The sequence below is a fragment of the Humulus lupulus genome, chromosome 7 (assembly GCF_963169125.1).
Source record: "Humulus lupulus chromosome 7, drHumLupu1.1, whole genome shotgun sequence".
Classification (NCBI taxonomy): Eukaryota; Viridiplantae; Streptophyta; class Magnoliopsida; order Rosales; family Cannabaceae; genus Humulus; species Humulus lupulus.
The window spans coordinates 173,322,787-173,340,726 of NC_084799.1; the positions used below are offsets into that span (position 1 = coordinate 173,322,787).

Consider the following 17,940-nt stretch of genomic DNA (forward strand, 5'->3'; position numbering starts at 1 on the left):
TTTATGACGGACCTAAGTGATGTCCGATGTATGACGGACTTATGTCAGGGGCTTAATTGCCACCCCTGTATAAACCCTTATCTTTTTATTATGTTTGACTTGTTATTATGACCTATAGTTATGATTATGATTTATGACTTATGACCTATAGTTATGATTATGACTTATGACCCATAGTTATGATTATGAATATGACTTATGACTTATGACTTATGATTTATGATTTATGATCTATGACCTATGATTTATGACTATGATATGATTTAGGTTATGATATGACCTAGGATTTATTGTTGTGTGATTAGTATAAATTAGTTTGTTTATGACTTTGGTGAAATTTATGATATGTTTGGTTATATGACTAACTCTTGTTTGTATTTTCCTTATTGGGCTTAAAAGCTCACTCCTTATGATGTGGTTATTTCAGGAAATTGATGATAGAAAGGTCGGTGGCGAGTGGGACCTAAGAGCTTTGTAATGTACTCGTGGGGGCCATATAGTCGAGGAAGATCAAGTAGACCTAATTATTTATTTTTTTATTAAAGAACGTTTATTTTAAAGTTTTACTTAAATTTTGCTCATTTTTGTGTTAAAGTCAATCATTTTATTTTTGTAAAACCATGGATCCATGTATTTATTTTCAAGTTTTTTTTTTTTCAATAAAAGATCAATATTTATGAATTATGATCCAACGTTGTGTTCTCGGTAATCTATGAGAAATTAGGGCGTTACAGTTTCAGCCTGGTCCTAGCGCTATAGCACCCAAGGGAGGGCGCTACAACGCTGTCTAGGGCAAGACAACTCTGGTTGTAGCGCTGGGGCGCTAGGGGGGGGGGGGGGGGGGGCAGCGCTGTAGCGCTACCCTGTTTTTCCTGATTCATATTTTGGGCACTTTTGAGGGTTTTTGGCTCGAGGTTTCAATTCCTAAGGCTCGGGATCGAATATACTAATTGTTTGAGTACAATTCGAGGTCCCGGGAGTGAGGTTTAGGTCAAGAAACTTATATTATTGATTTCATTAATTGGATTCCATATTTGGTTATGACTAGGTGACCACTAAGGGATCAAAGGATGGATCGTTCTCAAGGGTCGTTCATTTGTTATTTCTCGCTCAAACTAGAGGTAAGAAAACTGCACCCAGTATGTGATGCATGTGAAGCATGAGAAATATGTGATTAGGGCATGGCATGAATATTGAATATGAGATTGATCAGAGCTTGAGTCTCTGTAAATGTGCATGATCATAATTATGCTAGTGATTGTTAAGTAAGCATGATGAATGCCCTACATTTGGATATTTGAAATATGATATATGCCTGGTTGTATTGCTTACTTGTGTATGGCACTGACCCATGAATTAGAAATCGGCACGAGTCGTATGGTTTAGGCTTAAGGGTCAAGAACGACACTGATGTGTTCAACACAAGCCGAAATGATTAGATCTAATCAACATAAACATTGAATGACTCATCATGAGCATTAATGCCTGACCGACCTCAAGTTCGATGAAAACTAAAAGTGCTTGTCTAGCCTAATGGCTAGTTACTTAGAGCCAGGGCTAGAAGGCCCAGGTGACTGCATCGCCACATGGTTAAGGGTGAAGAGCCCAAGTTAGTGACTCACTCATCAGTCACTCGTCTGATTTAAGTGAGTGACTCACTCATCAGTCACTCATCTAATTCAAGTTTGTGACTCCATAGTCACTCATCTGGTTTAGGTTATTGACTTACTCATCAGTCACTCATCTGATTAGGGCTACACGCCCTAGCATGATTACCATAATCTCAAAGTGTTAATCACTCATCTGATTAGGGCTACACGCCCCAGCATGATAATGAGAATCTCAAAGTGTTAATCACTCATCTGATTAGGGCTACACGCCCCAGTATGATTATCAGAATCTCAAAGTGTTAATCATTCATCTGAATAGGATTGATTTGATAGTCATCCATACAGGAGGGCAGGATCCACAATCATTATCTGGACTTATTTGCATGCATGAATAGAGCTATTATTGCTAGTCATGCCTATCATGATTTAGTAACATGTTATTACTTGTTCATGAGCATATTGAGTTTTCTTGCCAAGCTTCGGCTCATGGGTGCTATGTGGTGCAGGTAAAGGCAAAAGAAAGTTGGACTTCCTTGAGTTGGAGAGCTTAGGTGACGATGTGTACATATACAGCTGCTCGACCGCCACGGCCGAGAGTTGAAAGAGGAACTAGGGTTAAACCATATTTTGCCGCTTAGGTCGGCTGGTTGTAAATATTTTCTTGTAATTGACCTTTAAATTATATTTTAGGATCCCAATGTATATGGTAAACGTTTTAGTGATACTTTGTATCTTAACCAAAAATTTTAATCCTAAACTGTTAATCATACTTAGTTACACAATTATGGCCAAATGACTCGATTAGCGAGTTTAGCACTGTTTAAAATGCACACCGTAACTGTCCCTGGGTAGTATGACGTTACATTTTCCATACCTTGAACCTTAACGTTATAGTCTGAGGTTAGACTTTGTAGGCCGGATCTAGTAGGTGGTTTGCACATGGGTTATAATCTAGGATATATAGTTTGGACCTAGATCATGTGGGCTAGCGAAGCTAACGATCTTCATTTTATTGTCTTGCTTAGTTAATCGGGGTGGGCTGGGAACATATTTTCGTCAATGGGCTTTCATGTTGGGCTTAAGCCATTTTCTGGCCACCACACTTTGTCCCTTTCTCTTTAAGTTGAGTTTACTCAAGCTAAAGAGAATTATGTGCTCGGATGTATGTTAAAGCATAATGAATCAATGTAGAATACTGATGATGTGACTTGCTTTTATAATTGAGTCGGGTAGGCAAGATGAAAATAATCTACAATTTTTTTAAAAGCTAATCAACATCAACTTGAAGTACATGGAGCTAAAAGAAGTTGAGCTCTAGAAAATATAAAAGCCTATATTTGTTATTGGGCCATGTATGTTGCTTAGCCCTTTTTAATGTAATTATTAATGCGACAAAAAAGTGGGAAGCAAATTGTCCATGTATTGAAAAAATTTTGCAACCCAAATAACCAGTCCAAACTAATTCGAAAAACCCGACCTTCATTTCAAATCGCTTAATTATTGGGCGGGTTGAAATTTTGGGCAACCTGCCCGATGTAACCCAACCCATCTAATTAAGAATTTGTCTATTTTTTTTAATTTTATATTTATTTAATTATACATATATAAAATTAAATTCAAATTATTTTAAAAAAAAAACCCTATATTTTAAAGTAACAATTATTTTCGTAACATATACAAAATTAAAATAGAAAAATTAATAAAAAAAATTAGTAAAAAAAATGATTTTTTTAAGAAAAAAATTAGAATTTTTTTTGGCGGTTTGAGCGGGTTAACTCGCCCAAACTGATGGTCAGGTTGAACTTCAATTTTTTTAAATTGGGTGGGTTACGGGTTGAAAAATACCAACCCGATTATAAGTTTGAGTTTGTCAAAAATTCGCCAAACTCACTTTTAGGTTCATTTTAGGTTTGTTTTAGAGATTGTTTTATGTTATGTTTTTAGTTATTTAGGATTGTTTAGCGCAAATTTATGCTTGTTTTCTTCTTGTTTCAGGTTTTAATGGTCAAGTACATAATATGGAGTGAAATGAGAAGAAACATGTTAAATATGATAAATGAGATGGATTTCGTGTTGATTGTGGAGTTTCAAGACATTATGTGTGGAAAATACTGCATTGAAGATGCTCAACACACGTTGTTTATGCTCTATAACGCAGTCTGAGACTTCAAGCCGCATTTTGACCTTGATTTATTCACTTTCTGGAAACACTTATAGAAATAGAGGTTGTATATATTTCTCTTAGCTTTCCATATCTTTTTGAATCATTCAATTAGGAGTTATATCGAAGGAGTTATGATCAAAATACAACGAGCTAACGCTGTAGGCTGTTCGAAACGAGTTTCCGTTCTATTATGGAAGTAGCGCTACAGCGCTACAATAATAGCGCTCCAGCGCTAGTGCACCAAATTTTGAGGCATTTTGGCACTGTTAATAGTGCTACAGCACTCCAGAAGCAGCGCTACAGCGCTGGTTACGCGTTTTTTAGATTTTAAACCACTTTTTGAAGGGCAATCTGGTCTATTCACTTGGGAACATTGGAGGGCTATTTAAGGAACATTATTCTGCGATTTTGGAGAGGACTCTCAGTTTTAAAAATCCTAGATTAAAAGAGGCTGTTGTATTTATTTTCTCTATTTTTCATCTGAATTCTTTAGGTTAATTTTATGAACAATTATTTGCAGTTTATTTTCATCATGGTATTTATGAACTAATTTATTTTATCTAGGAATTAATGTAATCACTTAGATTCTATTTAATTTTATTATGATTTTCTATTGATACTTCTTTTTTTTTTTTGATGAAACTAAAAATATATTGAACCACAAGCCAATTACAAAAACAAGCTCAAAAAGAGCCCCTCTAGCCGAGGATTACTTGAGATTAACTTTCTCAAGGAAAGTTACATCTTTACTTTTCAACTTAGATCTAGAAAAATGATCAATTCTAGCTTTCAAGAAATTTTGCAACAAAGAAACAACTTTATTTACAGATAAAGAACAGAAATTAAACAGGCAATGGTTCCTATTCCACCAAATCAAATACACTGAAGCAGCTAACCCGGCTGCTAACACTTTTTACTGCATACCCTTTGGCTTCCCCACCATCCAAGCAACCTAGTCTTTAAGGTGAACTGGCCAGATATCCCAGCCCAGCCATTCAGCAATTCGGCATCTCACCAGTTGAGAGAACTGGCATTGAAAAAACAGATGTCCATGGCTCTCCTGCTGCATTTCACAAGTAGGACACAAATCAGATGGCAGTTGCATATGACATTTTAATAAGTTGTCTCTGGTTAACAAATGCCTCAAAGTAGCTTGCCAAAGGATAAATCGATGCTTAGGCAAAGTCAGATTACACCAGACCACATGGGCAAAAGGAGCCCTTTCCTTGTTAAGCAACTGAACATAAAGCTTGCGGATATTCATCTTATTGTTCGTAATTGCTTTTTCCAACATCTCACCATTAATGATAGATTTCAAGTTAATTAGCTTACGCCAATACTAGCTCACATTTGACTGAAGTTTGTAATCCCAAATATTTTGTCCTTTAAGATAAATGGCATCTAACCATTTCACCCAAAGAATATCCTGTTTAGAGGAAATAGCCCAAATATATTTAGCTAGTAGCACCATATTCCACTTGGCCCCTTCCTTAAACCCAATACCCCCCAAGTGCTTAGGAAGGCAAACTTGATCCCAAGCCGTGAGGTGAAGCTTGCTTCTATTTTCATTTCTACTACTGGTCCCCCAAAGAAACTTCATGCAAATATGATCAATCTCAGAAATAACACTCTTTGGGAGAAGGAAAATACTCATCCAAAAAGCTCTAATTCCCAATAAAACAGAGTGTATAAGTTGAGCTTTTCCAGCAAAGGATAAATGTCTACCAGACCAATGATGTAATTTCAAATGAATCTTCTTTATTATAGTAGCACAATCCCATGCTTTCCACTTTGTAGGTCTCAAAGGAACTCCAAGGTATTTTAGAGGGAAATCACCTTCAGTATAATGAAGATCCTTCAGAATTTCCTTGGTCTCTTTCTCAGTCAAACCCCCAAAGTAAACTCGAGATTTCTCCACATTGGCTGTTAAACTGGAAACACCACTAAATGATTTAAAACAATCTTGAATAACCTGAACTGAGGCATTAGTGCCCTTACAAAAAAGCACCAAGTCATCCGCAAAACACAGGCTCACCAAATTCAGCTTCTTACATCTAGGGTGAAATCTAAATTCCTTATTGATACTTCTTTTTTATTCTAATCTATATGATGTGTGTTTAATGCTAGTAAATAATTTATCACTATTTGCTTGATTTAATGGTTTTTGTTGACCCTTGTTTTGGTCAATTGACACGGAGTCAAATGCTTGATGTGATAGAAGGTATTGAAATAGATCTAATAGAAAGAATAGTAAACGACACAGTAAATTATAGTGGTTCGGCCCCACAAATTGGTAATGACCTACGTCCACTTAAGCTATTATTGATATTGATTCTCAAAGGAGTGATAAAAGAACTAGGGTTCTTCGAGTTTCACAAGCCTTTGAGGGATGAATAATACAATCAGAAGATAATAGCTATAATTCTATTGTAAAGCATAAACTCAGAATTAACCAAGAGTTCTAAAGTCCAAAAAAAAAGGTCCCTCCCTTGAGCTATTTCTTCTCTATTTATAGGCTCAAGGAGGATTACATAAATTTGTTACAGATATTCTTTCCTAAATAATCGGATACTCAGGAATTATGGGAGATAATCTCGGATATGATTACAATTGCATAAGATCTTCTCAAAATATTCTGAGTATACGACCAAGCTGGTCGTATATAAAATCCACATGATATGTTAGGGGAATCTCCCTAGTCGATAGTCTAATAGGACCCCTGCCAGGTGTCAGCTACGTGTTAAAAATGTCTGCCACGTCATCCATGCCTATTCTTTGGATAACAGTTTTGATTTAAAATTCGAAAGATGAGAATTGAATATGCTATCATTGTATAGACATAGGGTGCATATTGGACGAAAGTACCTGTATGACTTATGTAGTAATTAGGTTTCCATGTTTAATGCCTTTTATATGTTTAAGTTTATAACAAAAATGTAGAAAACCTGCATATAGATTGAGATCTTATATCTTGAAAAAGAATAGGAATCGATTATATTAATCTGCTATTAGAATAGAAAGAAGAGATTTAAAATTGATTGTTAAAATTAATAGAATGAACAATTGATTAAATTAATTCCTAGGATTCTTATTATTGATTTTTAAGTAGTGATTCATTGTTTTGTTTCCAGTTCTTTAATTTTGGTTCGTAGTTTATAGTATTTATTTTATTTTTAATTGTTCACTTAAATTTTAATTAACCAAATAGAATTTGAAAATCAATTAGTGGTACTTGGGAGATAGTCTCTGTGGGACGATATCCGTTCTTCCAGAATTTACTACTTGACACGACTACGTATACTTGCGTACAGAAAATTCAGATCACTCACCTAAGCCGACCAATGAACACTCCTAAATTAGACAGCCCCATGTGATATGTACAATAGTAATATATCTCCAGCCAGGCATGGAAAAATGAGGCGGTGAGGCGGGGTGGGGCGGGGCCCCGACCCGACGGGGTATCTTTGCCCCGGTAAAAACGGGGCAGAATTCGGGGCAGGGCGGCGAAAACTTTTTTTTTTCTATACTCTAACTCAATTCTCTCATGCTACTTATATACATAGTACTTAAAATTGACATTTTATATGTGGTTTAAAATATCCTTAATTCTATATAGACTACAAAGAATTAAAAATATTGAAAAATATGTTTTATGCAATTCATCCTTATTCTTGTATTTATTTTATAAATTTTAAAATAAAAAAACAAAATATAATATTTGATGGTGTAGTTGATACGAAGTGTAAAATATAAAAATTACAATATAAAAATAATATTTAGGTTTAGGAAAAATTTTAAAATTATAATTTAATGTTTCTAAAAAAAAAGTTAAATGAGGCAAATGAGGCGGGGCAGTGCGACCCGCCCCGCTCCAAGAAACTAATCGAGGCGGGACGGGGCGGGGCAAAGTGTTTGCGGGGCGGGGCAGACCCGCCCCATTTACATGCCTATCTCCAGCTAATGAAAGTGTTAAATTCTCTGGTATAGTATACATGAATGATGTTTAATTGATAATTTGATAGCTATTTTACGTTCATGTAATACTATAGGGCGAGTCTAGGATGCACCTCCTAAAAATGGGCATATTGGTGCACCCTCTCCTGTTCTTGATAGCATGATGATTTTTAGCGATTTTTTTATGACTAATTATATTATAATTATTTAGAACATTTTGTTAATTTTTAAGAAATTCTGAATAGTTTACAGTGCCGAAAACAATGTTCAAATAGTTTGTTGCACTCGTGACTGTTTTTTTCTTATGCGCGTGGAAAATAACCTGTTTGAACTATATATTCGATATTATAAATTATTCAAAATTTCATAAAAATTTAGAAAACTCTAAATAACTATAATTTACACGATCATTAACAAAAAAAAATATGCACAATTATTAAATTACCAAATACAAAAAATGAGTACACCAAGTGCGTGCTCCCAAAATCATGGTGCTCTAGAATTTTCCAAAATTATATATTATAAAATAATGTACCAAGTTTATATATTACCTTTCGAAAATTGTCTCTGTACGAAGTTTTTGTGTCAGTAAACATACTTTAAAAGTCAAAGCTTGTTAATTAAAGAGACAAATACACTAGTTTGAAAGTCAAACTTGTCCTTGGCCCGTGTGCCTATTTTACCTGTCAATCACTTTTGTCCCATATTGGAACAATGTTTGCAACAATTTTGAGGCGTCAGCAGGATTATTACAATAGTAATATTCTGTCATAACTAAATTCATAGCTGTAATGTTAGTTAGTTAACAACTCACTTAGTTCAGTAATTTGGTTAGCTAGTTAAGTGAGTTGTTCTCTTAATGTGTAAATAAATACTTAGATACTCATTACTTGTAATAAGAACTTTTACTCAATACAATAAGGTAGGGTTTGGTTGCTTTGAGTAAATGGAATGAGAATAGGAATAAGAATGCAAATAGGAATGAAAATGAAAAGAAAGATGATTATTTTGTCTGTTTAAGCTTTGGAATGAAAAAAAAAGTATTCAAAAGAATGAACAATTTTTTGACAAATATACTCTTATTATTGAAATAAATATAATTTTTTGTTAATAAAACTTTTTTATTTTTAGAAAATAAATGTATAATTAAATAAATTAATTATAAATTATTATTTTTTAATTAAAAGAAACAATAATTACAAAATTTTCAAATCTTATTGCTGAGTTTTTATTTTTATTTGTTACTTTTTTCTATTAAAACTTTACTTGTTACTTTTTATTAATGGTTAAAAAACATCTTAGTAGAAATGATGTAGAATAATGCAATGCATTAAAAAAAATGCATGCAATGGTGGCGATTGGCTGCACAAAGTGCATCAATAAATAAGAAAAAATAAGGGTAAAAATGGTATAAAAAATATCTAAGCAACTGAATGACTTTTCCACCCGAATTTGAATGGAATTATAATTCCATAGTTTTACTGAAAAGTCATTAAGATGGAAAGAGAATTCCTAAGCAAAAAATAAAACCAAACAAAGTAATGAGAATCAATTCCATTTCATTCCAATAAATTCTTGCCAATCAAACGTGCACTAAGAGTCTTAATTTACTAATAGGTATTGCCGACCCCTGTCTTTAGACTCTTATTTTTTGTTTTATATGCAAACCCCTCGTGAATCAAAGTCCGACGCTCATGCTTTTGAATTATGGTGGAGGGATCGGTTTACTATGTCGATATCTTATTGAGATGAGCATTTTCTTTTATTTATTATTTTTTTATAAAAATTCTTTTGAATGAGGGGTTGGCTTGTGTGGCCGACCCTAAGTGGAATAAGCATTTACCTAATAATAATATAAAAAAGGGATAGGCACTGGCTAGGACTGAGCAAGGGTTGTCGTGGTCGACTTTTTACTCTTTAAAAATCCAAATTTTGGTTTTCGGTTTGAATGGATTTGAACCGAAAATCGACCGACCATTTTAGAAGTGTAAAAAACCGACCGTTTCAATTCATGGTTTGGTTGGTTTAAACCGTTCAAACAGAGTTTATTTTAAAAAAAAAAAAAGCAATGTCTATATAGAAGAAAAAAAAACACTTAGGATAAATATAAAGATTATTGGAATCCATTTTTTTAACATTTTAAAATATAAAAAAGAATCTAAGTTAGAGAATTCAAAGTTTGATTGCTTTATTTGAAAACTTTCAAGTAACTAATTTAAAGAATCTGGCTAAACTCAATATAAGATTTAAATGTGGAAATTAGATCCTGTGTCTTTTTTAAATGATCCACTTTAATTTTTACTCATTATTTTTAACTCTTATTTTAGTACCCAAATTTTCAATTAATGTACCCATTATACCCCTTCAATTACATGCTTTTTTTTTTCTCCTTAAACACACTACAATTAGAATGTATTTCCAATTTAACTATAATATGACATATCACTACTACAAAAATTACATGATAAGTCGGTTAAAAACTGACATTTGAATGTTCATAAGTCGGTTGGGAACTGACTTCCCATGCAGTGACTTATGATGTAAAAACATGGTAGGTCAGTTGGTGCCAAACCGACATCTGGTGTAAGACATGGTACGTCGGTGGAAAACCGACATCTGGTGTAAGACATGGTACGTCGGTTGCAAACTGACCTCTAGTATAAAACATGGTAGGTCGGTTGTACACCGACCTCTGGTGTAAAACATGATATGTCGGTTCACAGCCGACTTATGGTGTAGACATCTATTGTCAGTTTTAGTAGAACCGACTTATGGTGTTTTTTTTCTCTTAAAAAGTGTATTATGCCCAAAACAAATCATGTTTTTTTATACAAACAAACTGAACAAAACAAAACATATATCACAATAATATAAAATACTAGAATTTGAACTAAGTATCTAAAATAACGAGTCTTAAGTTAATTACAAAATGACTCACATAAGCATTGTAAACTATAGTTAGGCAACAAAAGTGTGTATATCTTCAAGAAAGTCTAAGTTAACATTGTAAGTATATCTCATTAAAAGTCTAAGTTAACAAAAGTGAGTGGACCTATGTAGTACTCATCAAATCCATGACGCATTGTGCCCATTCTTCACGTACTTCATTGATCTCATCCTTTGTGTAATAGTTCTTCCCGCCACACTAAAATAAAATTCATTGCATGAGTTGAATTAATATATTTAATCTTAAGGTAAAGCTAGAACTTTAATAATGAATATTTTCACTTACATTACTAGTTAGCCATCGCATTGAAAACTCATTTGTCACGAAGTCCTTCATCATCCTCATAACATAGAACCCACATTGTACTGATTGTAATGGTTGACGAGGACACTTAACTGTTCTCCACGCGACTTCCTTAGTTTTTGCATTATTTGTGTGTAAATGTTGAAAGACACTAAATAATAATAACATAAACATTTAGATGTTGTTAATTTTAAATGAATTAAAGATTATGCAGTTAATTGGTTAGATTTTTACCGAGAAATGAGAGATTTGATTTCATCTGGTGGAAAATTGTGAAGAGAATCCAGGAAATAGCACAATTGGTGATCAAAATCAATTATTATAAGCATCCAATGCTTTCTAACAAAAACACAAAAATATTTCATTATTAATATTATATATATTCACTAACAAAATACTAAAAGTAAAAAACTTACCCCTTATGATATAGCAACAACCACATCTGACCCGGATTTGAATCAAGCATACGCTTTGATACCCCTTCAACTCGCTCTTCTTCAGTGGATCCAACATTTGATAACCAATGGTTTTGACCTATATACTTTCTCGCATCTCCTTCTCTCATCTCAAGTTCGACTAGTTTCATTATTGAAGTTTTTTTTATCTAACCATTGTGATCATTGGTTTGTTTTATTATAGAATATGATTTTTTTATTTGATCAGATTTATTCTTGATTTAACTTTTTATTTTTCATCTTATTGTGCATATGCCCTTTTGAGTTTTGACCTGACGATAACTCCTGTAGTGAGAAAGAATAGCTTTTTGGCATGGGGTTTATACTTTTTTCCATTCTATTTTTTCAGTTTCATTAGTTTCTTTTTACTTACGATATCTAGCTTTATGTTTGTAGGGATTTGAAATGGAAGCATTGCATTAGATTTGTTAATGCTCGAGGTATATTTCAAATAAGAACTTTGAAAATCTTGCTCTGTTTTGCCTCTTTGAATGTTTCTATTTGGCTTTCTTTACAACATTGAGTGAGTTATAAAATATACTAGTCGAAGAAGTCAAAAGAAAAAAAGGTCAGGAAAATGAAAATAAAATTCCATATATAATATGCTTAAGAAGTTTTTGTAATATGTTTTTTGTCTTAAAGTAGTTATTATTATGCCCAGAACCAGACTCTGTTGTTTTTATTTTTAAAATAGACACCAGACTTCGATTTAAAAAAAAAAAATCATGATTGTGCTGTATTTGTAATCATGACAGGAGAGTAATAACATATATAGGGAGAGAGAAATAGAAATTGAAGTTCACACATATGAGAGATCAATGTGTATATATATATATATCCAAATATATTAAGATACATATAGAGAAAGAGAGGTTGGTGAGCACGAACATGAGAGATCACTTTTGTAGTCCAATCAACGTCAATAGACTTTGGCCTTGAAGACATGGCATGCAAACATCTTAATTCGAACTATAATACACATTACAACAACACTTAGAATCATGTGCTCAAATAAGGGTAATTTGGGAAATCTCATGATAATAATAGGTAAAGTTCAACTAAATATATTTAGTGTCTAATTTTAGTTAACTACTCCAAAAAATGGGTAGTTCTCAACTTTTGTCGATTTAAATCTACAGTGACAATACACAAAAATATAGTTTAAAAGTCCAATACAAATGTAAGCACAAGTTCAAATTTAAGGCCGTTCTGCTTCCACCATTGAAGAATATCGAATGCAGGATCAAGCTTCCACCATTAATTTATGCATAATTCATCCAATCCTCCATCATCTCTTCAAGATTTTTTTTCATTATCCATATTTTGCTAGACAAAATTCATACTATAGGCAATTCACATTTATAACCTGTAAATAAGTTAAAAGGCAAAGACATGCCTAGTACTAATGAAATGATTATACTAATCATATTCAAGTTGAAGGTTTCTATTTCTCAGAATTTTTAAGACTCCACTCTTAGAACTAAGAATGTAGGTTTGCCTTTGTGTTAAATACATTAGCTACGGGACTCTGTTTTTTAGTGGTTGATTGATTGAATAAACATCCCCTTTCGTCGTACTACCTATGCTGGAGTAGTTTGGAGAAAATCCAAGGTAAGAAACTTAGTGAATGGTTCGATGACACTCTACATATTGATATGGAGGACTTGAAGTTGGAACTCACCCAGTCCGACCACAGCCTGACATTCCATGGCATGCTACTAGGTAAGATATTCTCAAGAACTATAATATTTTGCAACATTATCAAAGGATCTCTAAATGTTGTGTAGGCTAGGCTACAAGGATGGAAATGGAATGCATTAAACAGTGCACACTACAACAAAATAGGCATTTAATGGCTACATGGGGGATACATTATAGACATTTAATGTCTCCCCCTAGGGGAGACGTTGTTGCAGGAGCCATCTAATGTGACCCTATGATGACTCCCATGGGGAGACTTTATAGACATTTAACGTCTCCCCCCGTGAGTCATCATAGGGTGTACGTGTACACCCTATGATGACTCTCAGGGGGAGACGTTGATTGTCTACAAAGTCTCCCCATGGGAGACGTTGTAGGTACCTATGATGTCTCCCATGGGGAGACTTTGTAGACATTCAACGTCTCCCCCTGTGAGTCATCATAGGATTTTGTATTTTTTAAAAAAAAAAAATTAAATAATTTTTTTCAGTATATTAATTAATAGAATTAAATATATTAATTTTTTTGAAATAGAATTAAATATATATATTTTTTAAATATAATTAAATATATTAATTTAAAAATCTAAATTATATGCAAATTTAAATTGTGAGTTTTCATTAATAAAACAAAAATGTGTATATAATATGTTTTTGCTAACTAAATATACAAAAATGTAATATTTGTTGTTAAACATACAAAATTAACAAATATTACTCTAGCTAGCTAGACATATAGTAAGAAATAAAAAGTAAAAAAAAACCTAATATGTGGGACGGTGACTTTGAATTATCGGTAGCATATGGTTCGCCCAGTGTTGTTGCATTTCATTAATCTGTGGTGGTGTATATGGCGTAGTGTTTAGCTATAAAAAAAATACAAAGTAAAATATATTAGTTAATTATTATTTAATTATATATACTTTAATAATAAATAAATTGTTAACTTTGTATAAATTTATATATATACCTCTTTCTTCAAGTAACGTCCAGGTCGTGGATGTTCAATGTAATCCTTCAACATCCTCATCACATAATATCCAAATGCCACATTGTCTGATTGATGTGGACACTAATATTTAAATAAAAATACTTAATATAAATAATATTAGTAGAATTCAACTATAGATTTTCAAAATAATTGAAGTTGTAGTTAGTTACTTTAGGTTGCACAATTTCTATATTATTTGGAATCTCAGGATGTTTTGGTAGACTAGTCAGAAAAATGTTGACCCCGTTTTTATATTCAACGGATAACATATTCGCTGACATCCATTTTCTATCCATATCATCTCCTATGTCTATGGAAAATTAAAAAAAAAAAAACTAAATAAGCATACGAAAAATTGGACAGCATTTCCCCTATATTAGTAACCTAACCATCTGTCAATCTAATCAAATTCAATCGAATAAACACAACACAATACAAATATAATAATAGAATAATAAAATACATAATTCTAGACAAAATCGAGCAGCATTTCCCCTATAATAGTGATCTAACCATCTGTGAACAACAAGTCAAAAAATTCAAACAACGCACAATATGTTTCTTCCTTATAGCTCCGCAGCACACAAACAAATTTTCCAGAACCTACTTCACTAAAACACACAGTTCTCAACCTTCTGTTATCACCGAAACACACAATTTTAATTTCAGAACCTACTTCACTATGGATGAATATTTAAGATATTTAAACCCCTCTAACAAAAGTTTAATAATACTAAAACAAAAAAAAAGATAATGTATGTATCACTTGCAATTAATAGTCATTGCTAGCAAATTTACTTCACTTTGCAAAGAGCGCACTTTGCTATTAAATTTACAACCTACAAAACTAAATTAATTAATAAATAAAAAATTACTAAACAAACTTCACTAAATAATTATATTAACAATAACTTATTATTGAAATTTTATTAGAAACTTAAAAACCTCAAATGTGTGCTTGAAATCGAAAATTTGAGGCAAAAATCTCTGTTAAAACCACAACTTAAAAATTTAAATTAATTAATTAATAAAATATTACTAAATCAATAAAATAACATAACTATATATAAATAACCTACTTAAATTTTAATAAAGATTACAAATATATGTAATTTTCTAATTAAATAATAATATAAATTGAAAAAATTATAAACATTATAAATTTGAATTACTATTTTGTATGTAAAATTAAAATTAAATTATTTTTCTAATTTTAGACAATTATTAAATACATTTTAGCAAAACATATTTACATATATATACTTAACAAACATTAAAATTTAATTAAAAATGTATAGTTTTCGGATTAAATAGTAATAAAAATTTAAAAATAGTAAATAATGTGGTATTATCTTAAAATTAAACAATATAGTATCTCAAATATACATAAAAATTATTTTTTATACTTTAAACTAATATTTCTAATAAAACCCACAAATCATATAAAAAAATAGACAAAAATATTTTTTTCTACCATTCTAACTATAATACATTGTTTAATCTTGAAATCTTACCTCAAATATGCTTTAAATCCACTTTGTTGAGCCAAAAATCACAAAAAATCGCAACTCATAAACCCTAAAATCCCAATATCAATTCCTTAATAACTAGAGACAATAAGCATGAAAATTATCCTAACTATTATACAACACTTATAAATAATAAAAACTTACCTCAAATGAGATTTTATAGCCTAAAATCGGCCAAAATCGTCAAAAAATGGCCCTGAAATCGCCCAGAAAATCGTCTTTCTCCGCCTCTGGTTAGTGCACTCGGGGAAGAAGAAAGAAAGGCTGAATATATATATTAGGCCAAACATTTAACGTCTTCCCTGGGAAGACGTGCCAGACATCTAACGTCTCCCCTGGGGAGACGTCTCTTACATGTATGATATTTTATAAATAAATAATTTTATATTCATATTTTTAAATTAACGTCTCCCACCACTTTTAATGAATTACCTTGGTAGTCATCAATAAGAACTTTTAATGACTTACATCATTAGACTTTAAATATCCCTGAATACTTTTAATGACTTACACCATTGGTGTAAGTCATTATAGAGAGTCATTAAAAGTGAAAATTGTTGTAGTGGTGGTTTGCTCGTGTTCCAGTTCAAGAAAGCAGACGATGCCCAGCGGGTTCTCAACGGACGACCATGGACGTTCAAAGGTGCACTATTAGCTATACAATAGTGGTCAATAGAAAAAAGATATTCAGAAGTGGAGTTTAATACCACCCCTATATGGATTCATATTTCTAACATCCACGTTGGGTATTGGAACAAACCATATCTCTACAAACTCCCAGCTAAAGTGGCAGATAGCTACGATATCACGGAGCGTGCATTGGAATACCGAATATGTACCCTGAGGTTCAAAGCGTTCATTGACATTAATAAACCAATAATGTCAGGATGTCCAATCCGTAAAGACAACTATCCCCCAATGTGGCTGCAATAAAAGTACGTAAAGTTGCCCCGTATATGCTACAAGTGCGGACTCTTGGGTCACGACCTTAGGCACTGTTTCCGACCACCTATCTTGCTAAAGAAAAATGCTGGAGAATGCTTTCCAATGTACGGAGATTGGATAAAAGCAGAGAGTCACCAACGATCCCCGTTTCACGAGAAAAGACCGATCTAGTTCCTTGATTGGATCACCATGAAGAACAAGACCCAGACCTCTAATACCCAAGCAAAGCAAGGAAATGATGAAGAAGATGGTTCGGGTGAAACGGTGTTCCGATCACCTCCTCCGAAAAAGAGAAATACGACCACCAGATGAAAGGTTAAGTCAATACATCAAATGGCGGCCACACGTGCTTCAGAGGGGGCTACAGTAATTAAGAATGGTACCAACAGTAACTTTGCTGATGAACCAGGCCTACCTCAACGTTACACCTCTGTGAAAAAGGTACAAGGAAAGGAGACAACTTATTCACAGGCTCCTTCCTCCAAACATGTTCCACCCACTAACGGAAGGGGAAAGAGTTAAATTTATTGGTATTTTGGAGAAAATTGCTCTGCTCAACTCAATGCAGAAGCTGCTCTTTATTATGCATATATGTAGATATCAATACAATATTGGAAAGATCTAGAATATTACAAAAAGCATTTACATGAATGCCCTGCACCCCTAACAACTTGGAGAATATCCTAACAGAATTGACAGAGAAAATCATTACATAATAATAGGCTGGACAGTACTGAGGGACCACATAGTACAATGCACCAAAGGACAAAAAATGATCCTGCGAGTATGATTGAGAAAATTGATCATTTCTTAACACCTCCTCTCAAACTGAGTGGGGATGCCACCACTCCAAGTTTGTCAATCAAGTATTGAAATCGAGCAGCAGAGAGACTTTTGGTGAGGCAATCGGCTATTTGGTCTGAAGAAGGAACATAACGAATCTCAAGTCTTTTTCCCAACACTTTGTCATGAACAAAGTGAACATCCAATTCAATGTGTTTAGTTCGAGCATGATACACTGGATTTGATGCTTGAGCACTAGCTCCCATGCTGTCACACCAAGTGATTGGTACAACAGGTAGAGGGAAACCAAATTCCTACAATAGTTATTGTATCCAAGCCATTTCAGAGGTAACATGAGCAAGAGCACGATACTCGGACTCTGTACTTGAGCGAGATACAACTGGCTGCTTCTTAGATGACCAGGAAACAAGTGAATCACCAAAATAAACACAATAGCCAACCACAGACCTTCGATCATCCGGGCAACATGCCCAATCCGCATCAGAAAACCCAGTTAAAGTAAGTCTGTCACAGGGTTTTATATGCAGTCCAAGATGTG

At 33.1% G+C, this 17,940-nt stretch overlaps 1 protein-coding gene across 1 annotated transcript; it reads right to left on the reverse strand.

The window, feature by feature from the left end:
- Window positions 1–10,540: 10,540 nt before the first annotated feature.
- LOC133790007 (uncharacterized) lies at window positions 10,541–11,793 on the reverse strand. Its single transcript, XM_062227622.1, has 4 exons — window positions 11,395–11,793; window positions 11,213–11,317; window positions 10,961–11,129; window positions 10,541–10,873 (listed from the first exon to the last, which is right to left on the reverse strand). Exons 1-4 carry the CDS (start codon window positions 11,562–11,564, stop codon window positions 10,781–10,783), a joined length of 537 nt encoding a protein of 178 aa, XP_062083606.1. The 5' UTR covers window positions 11,565–11,793; the 3' UTR covers window positions 10,541–10,780.
- Between the last annotated feature and the right edge of the window lie 6,147 nt (window positions 11,794–17,940).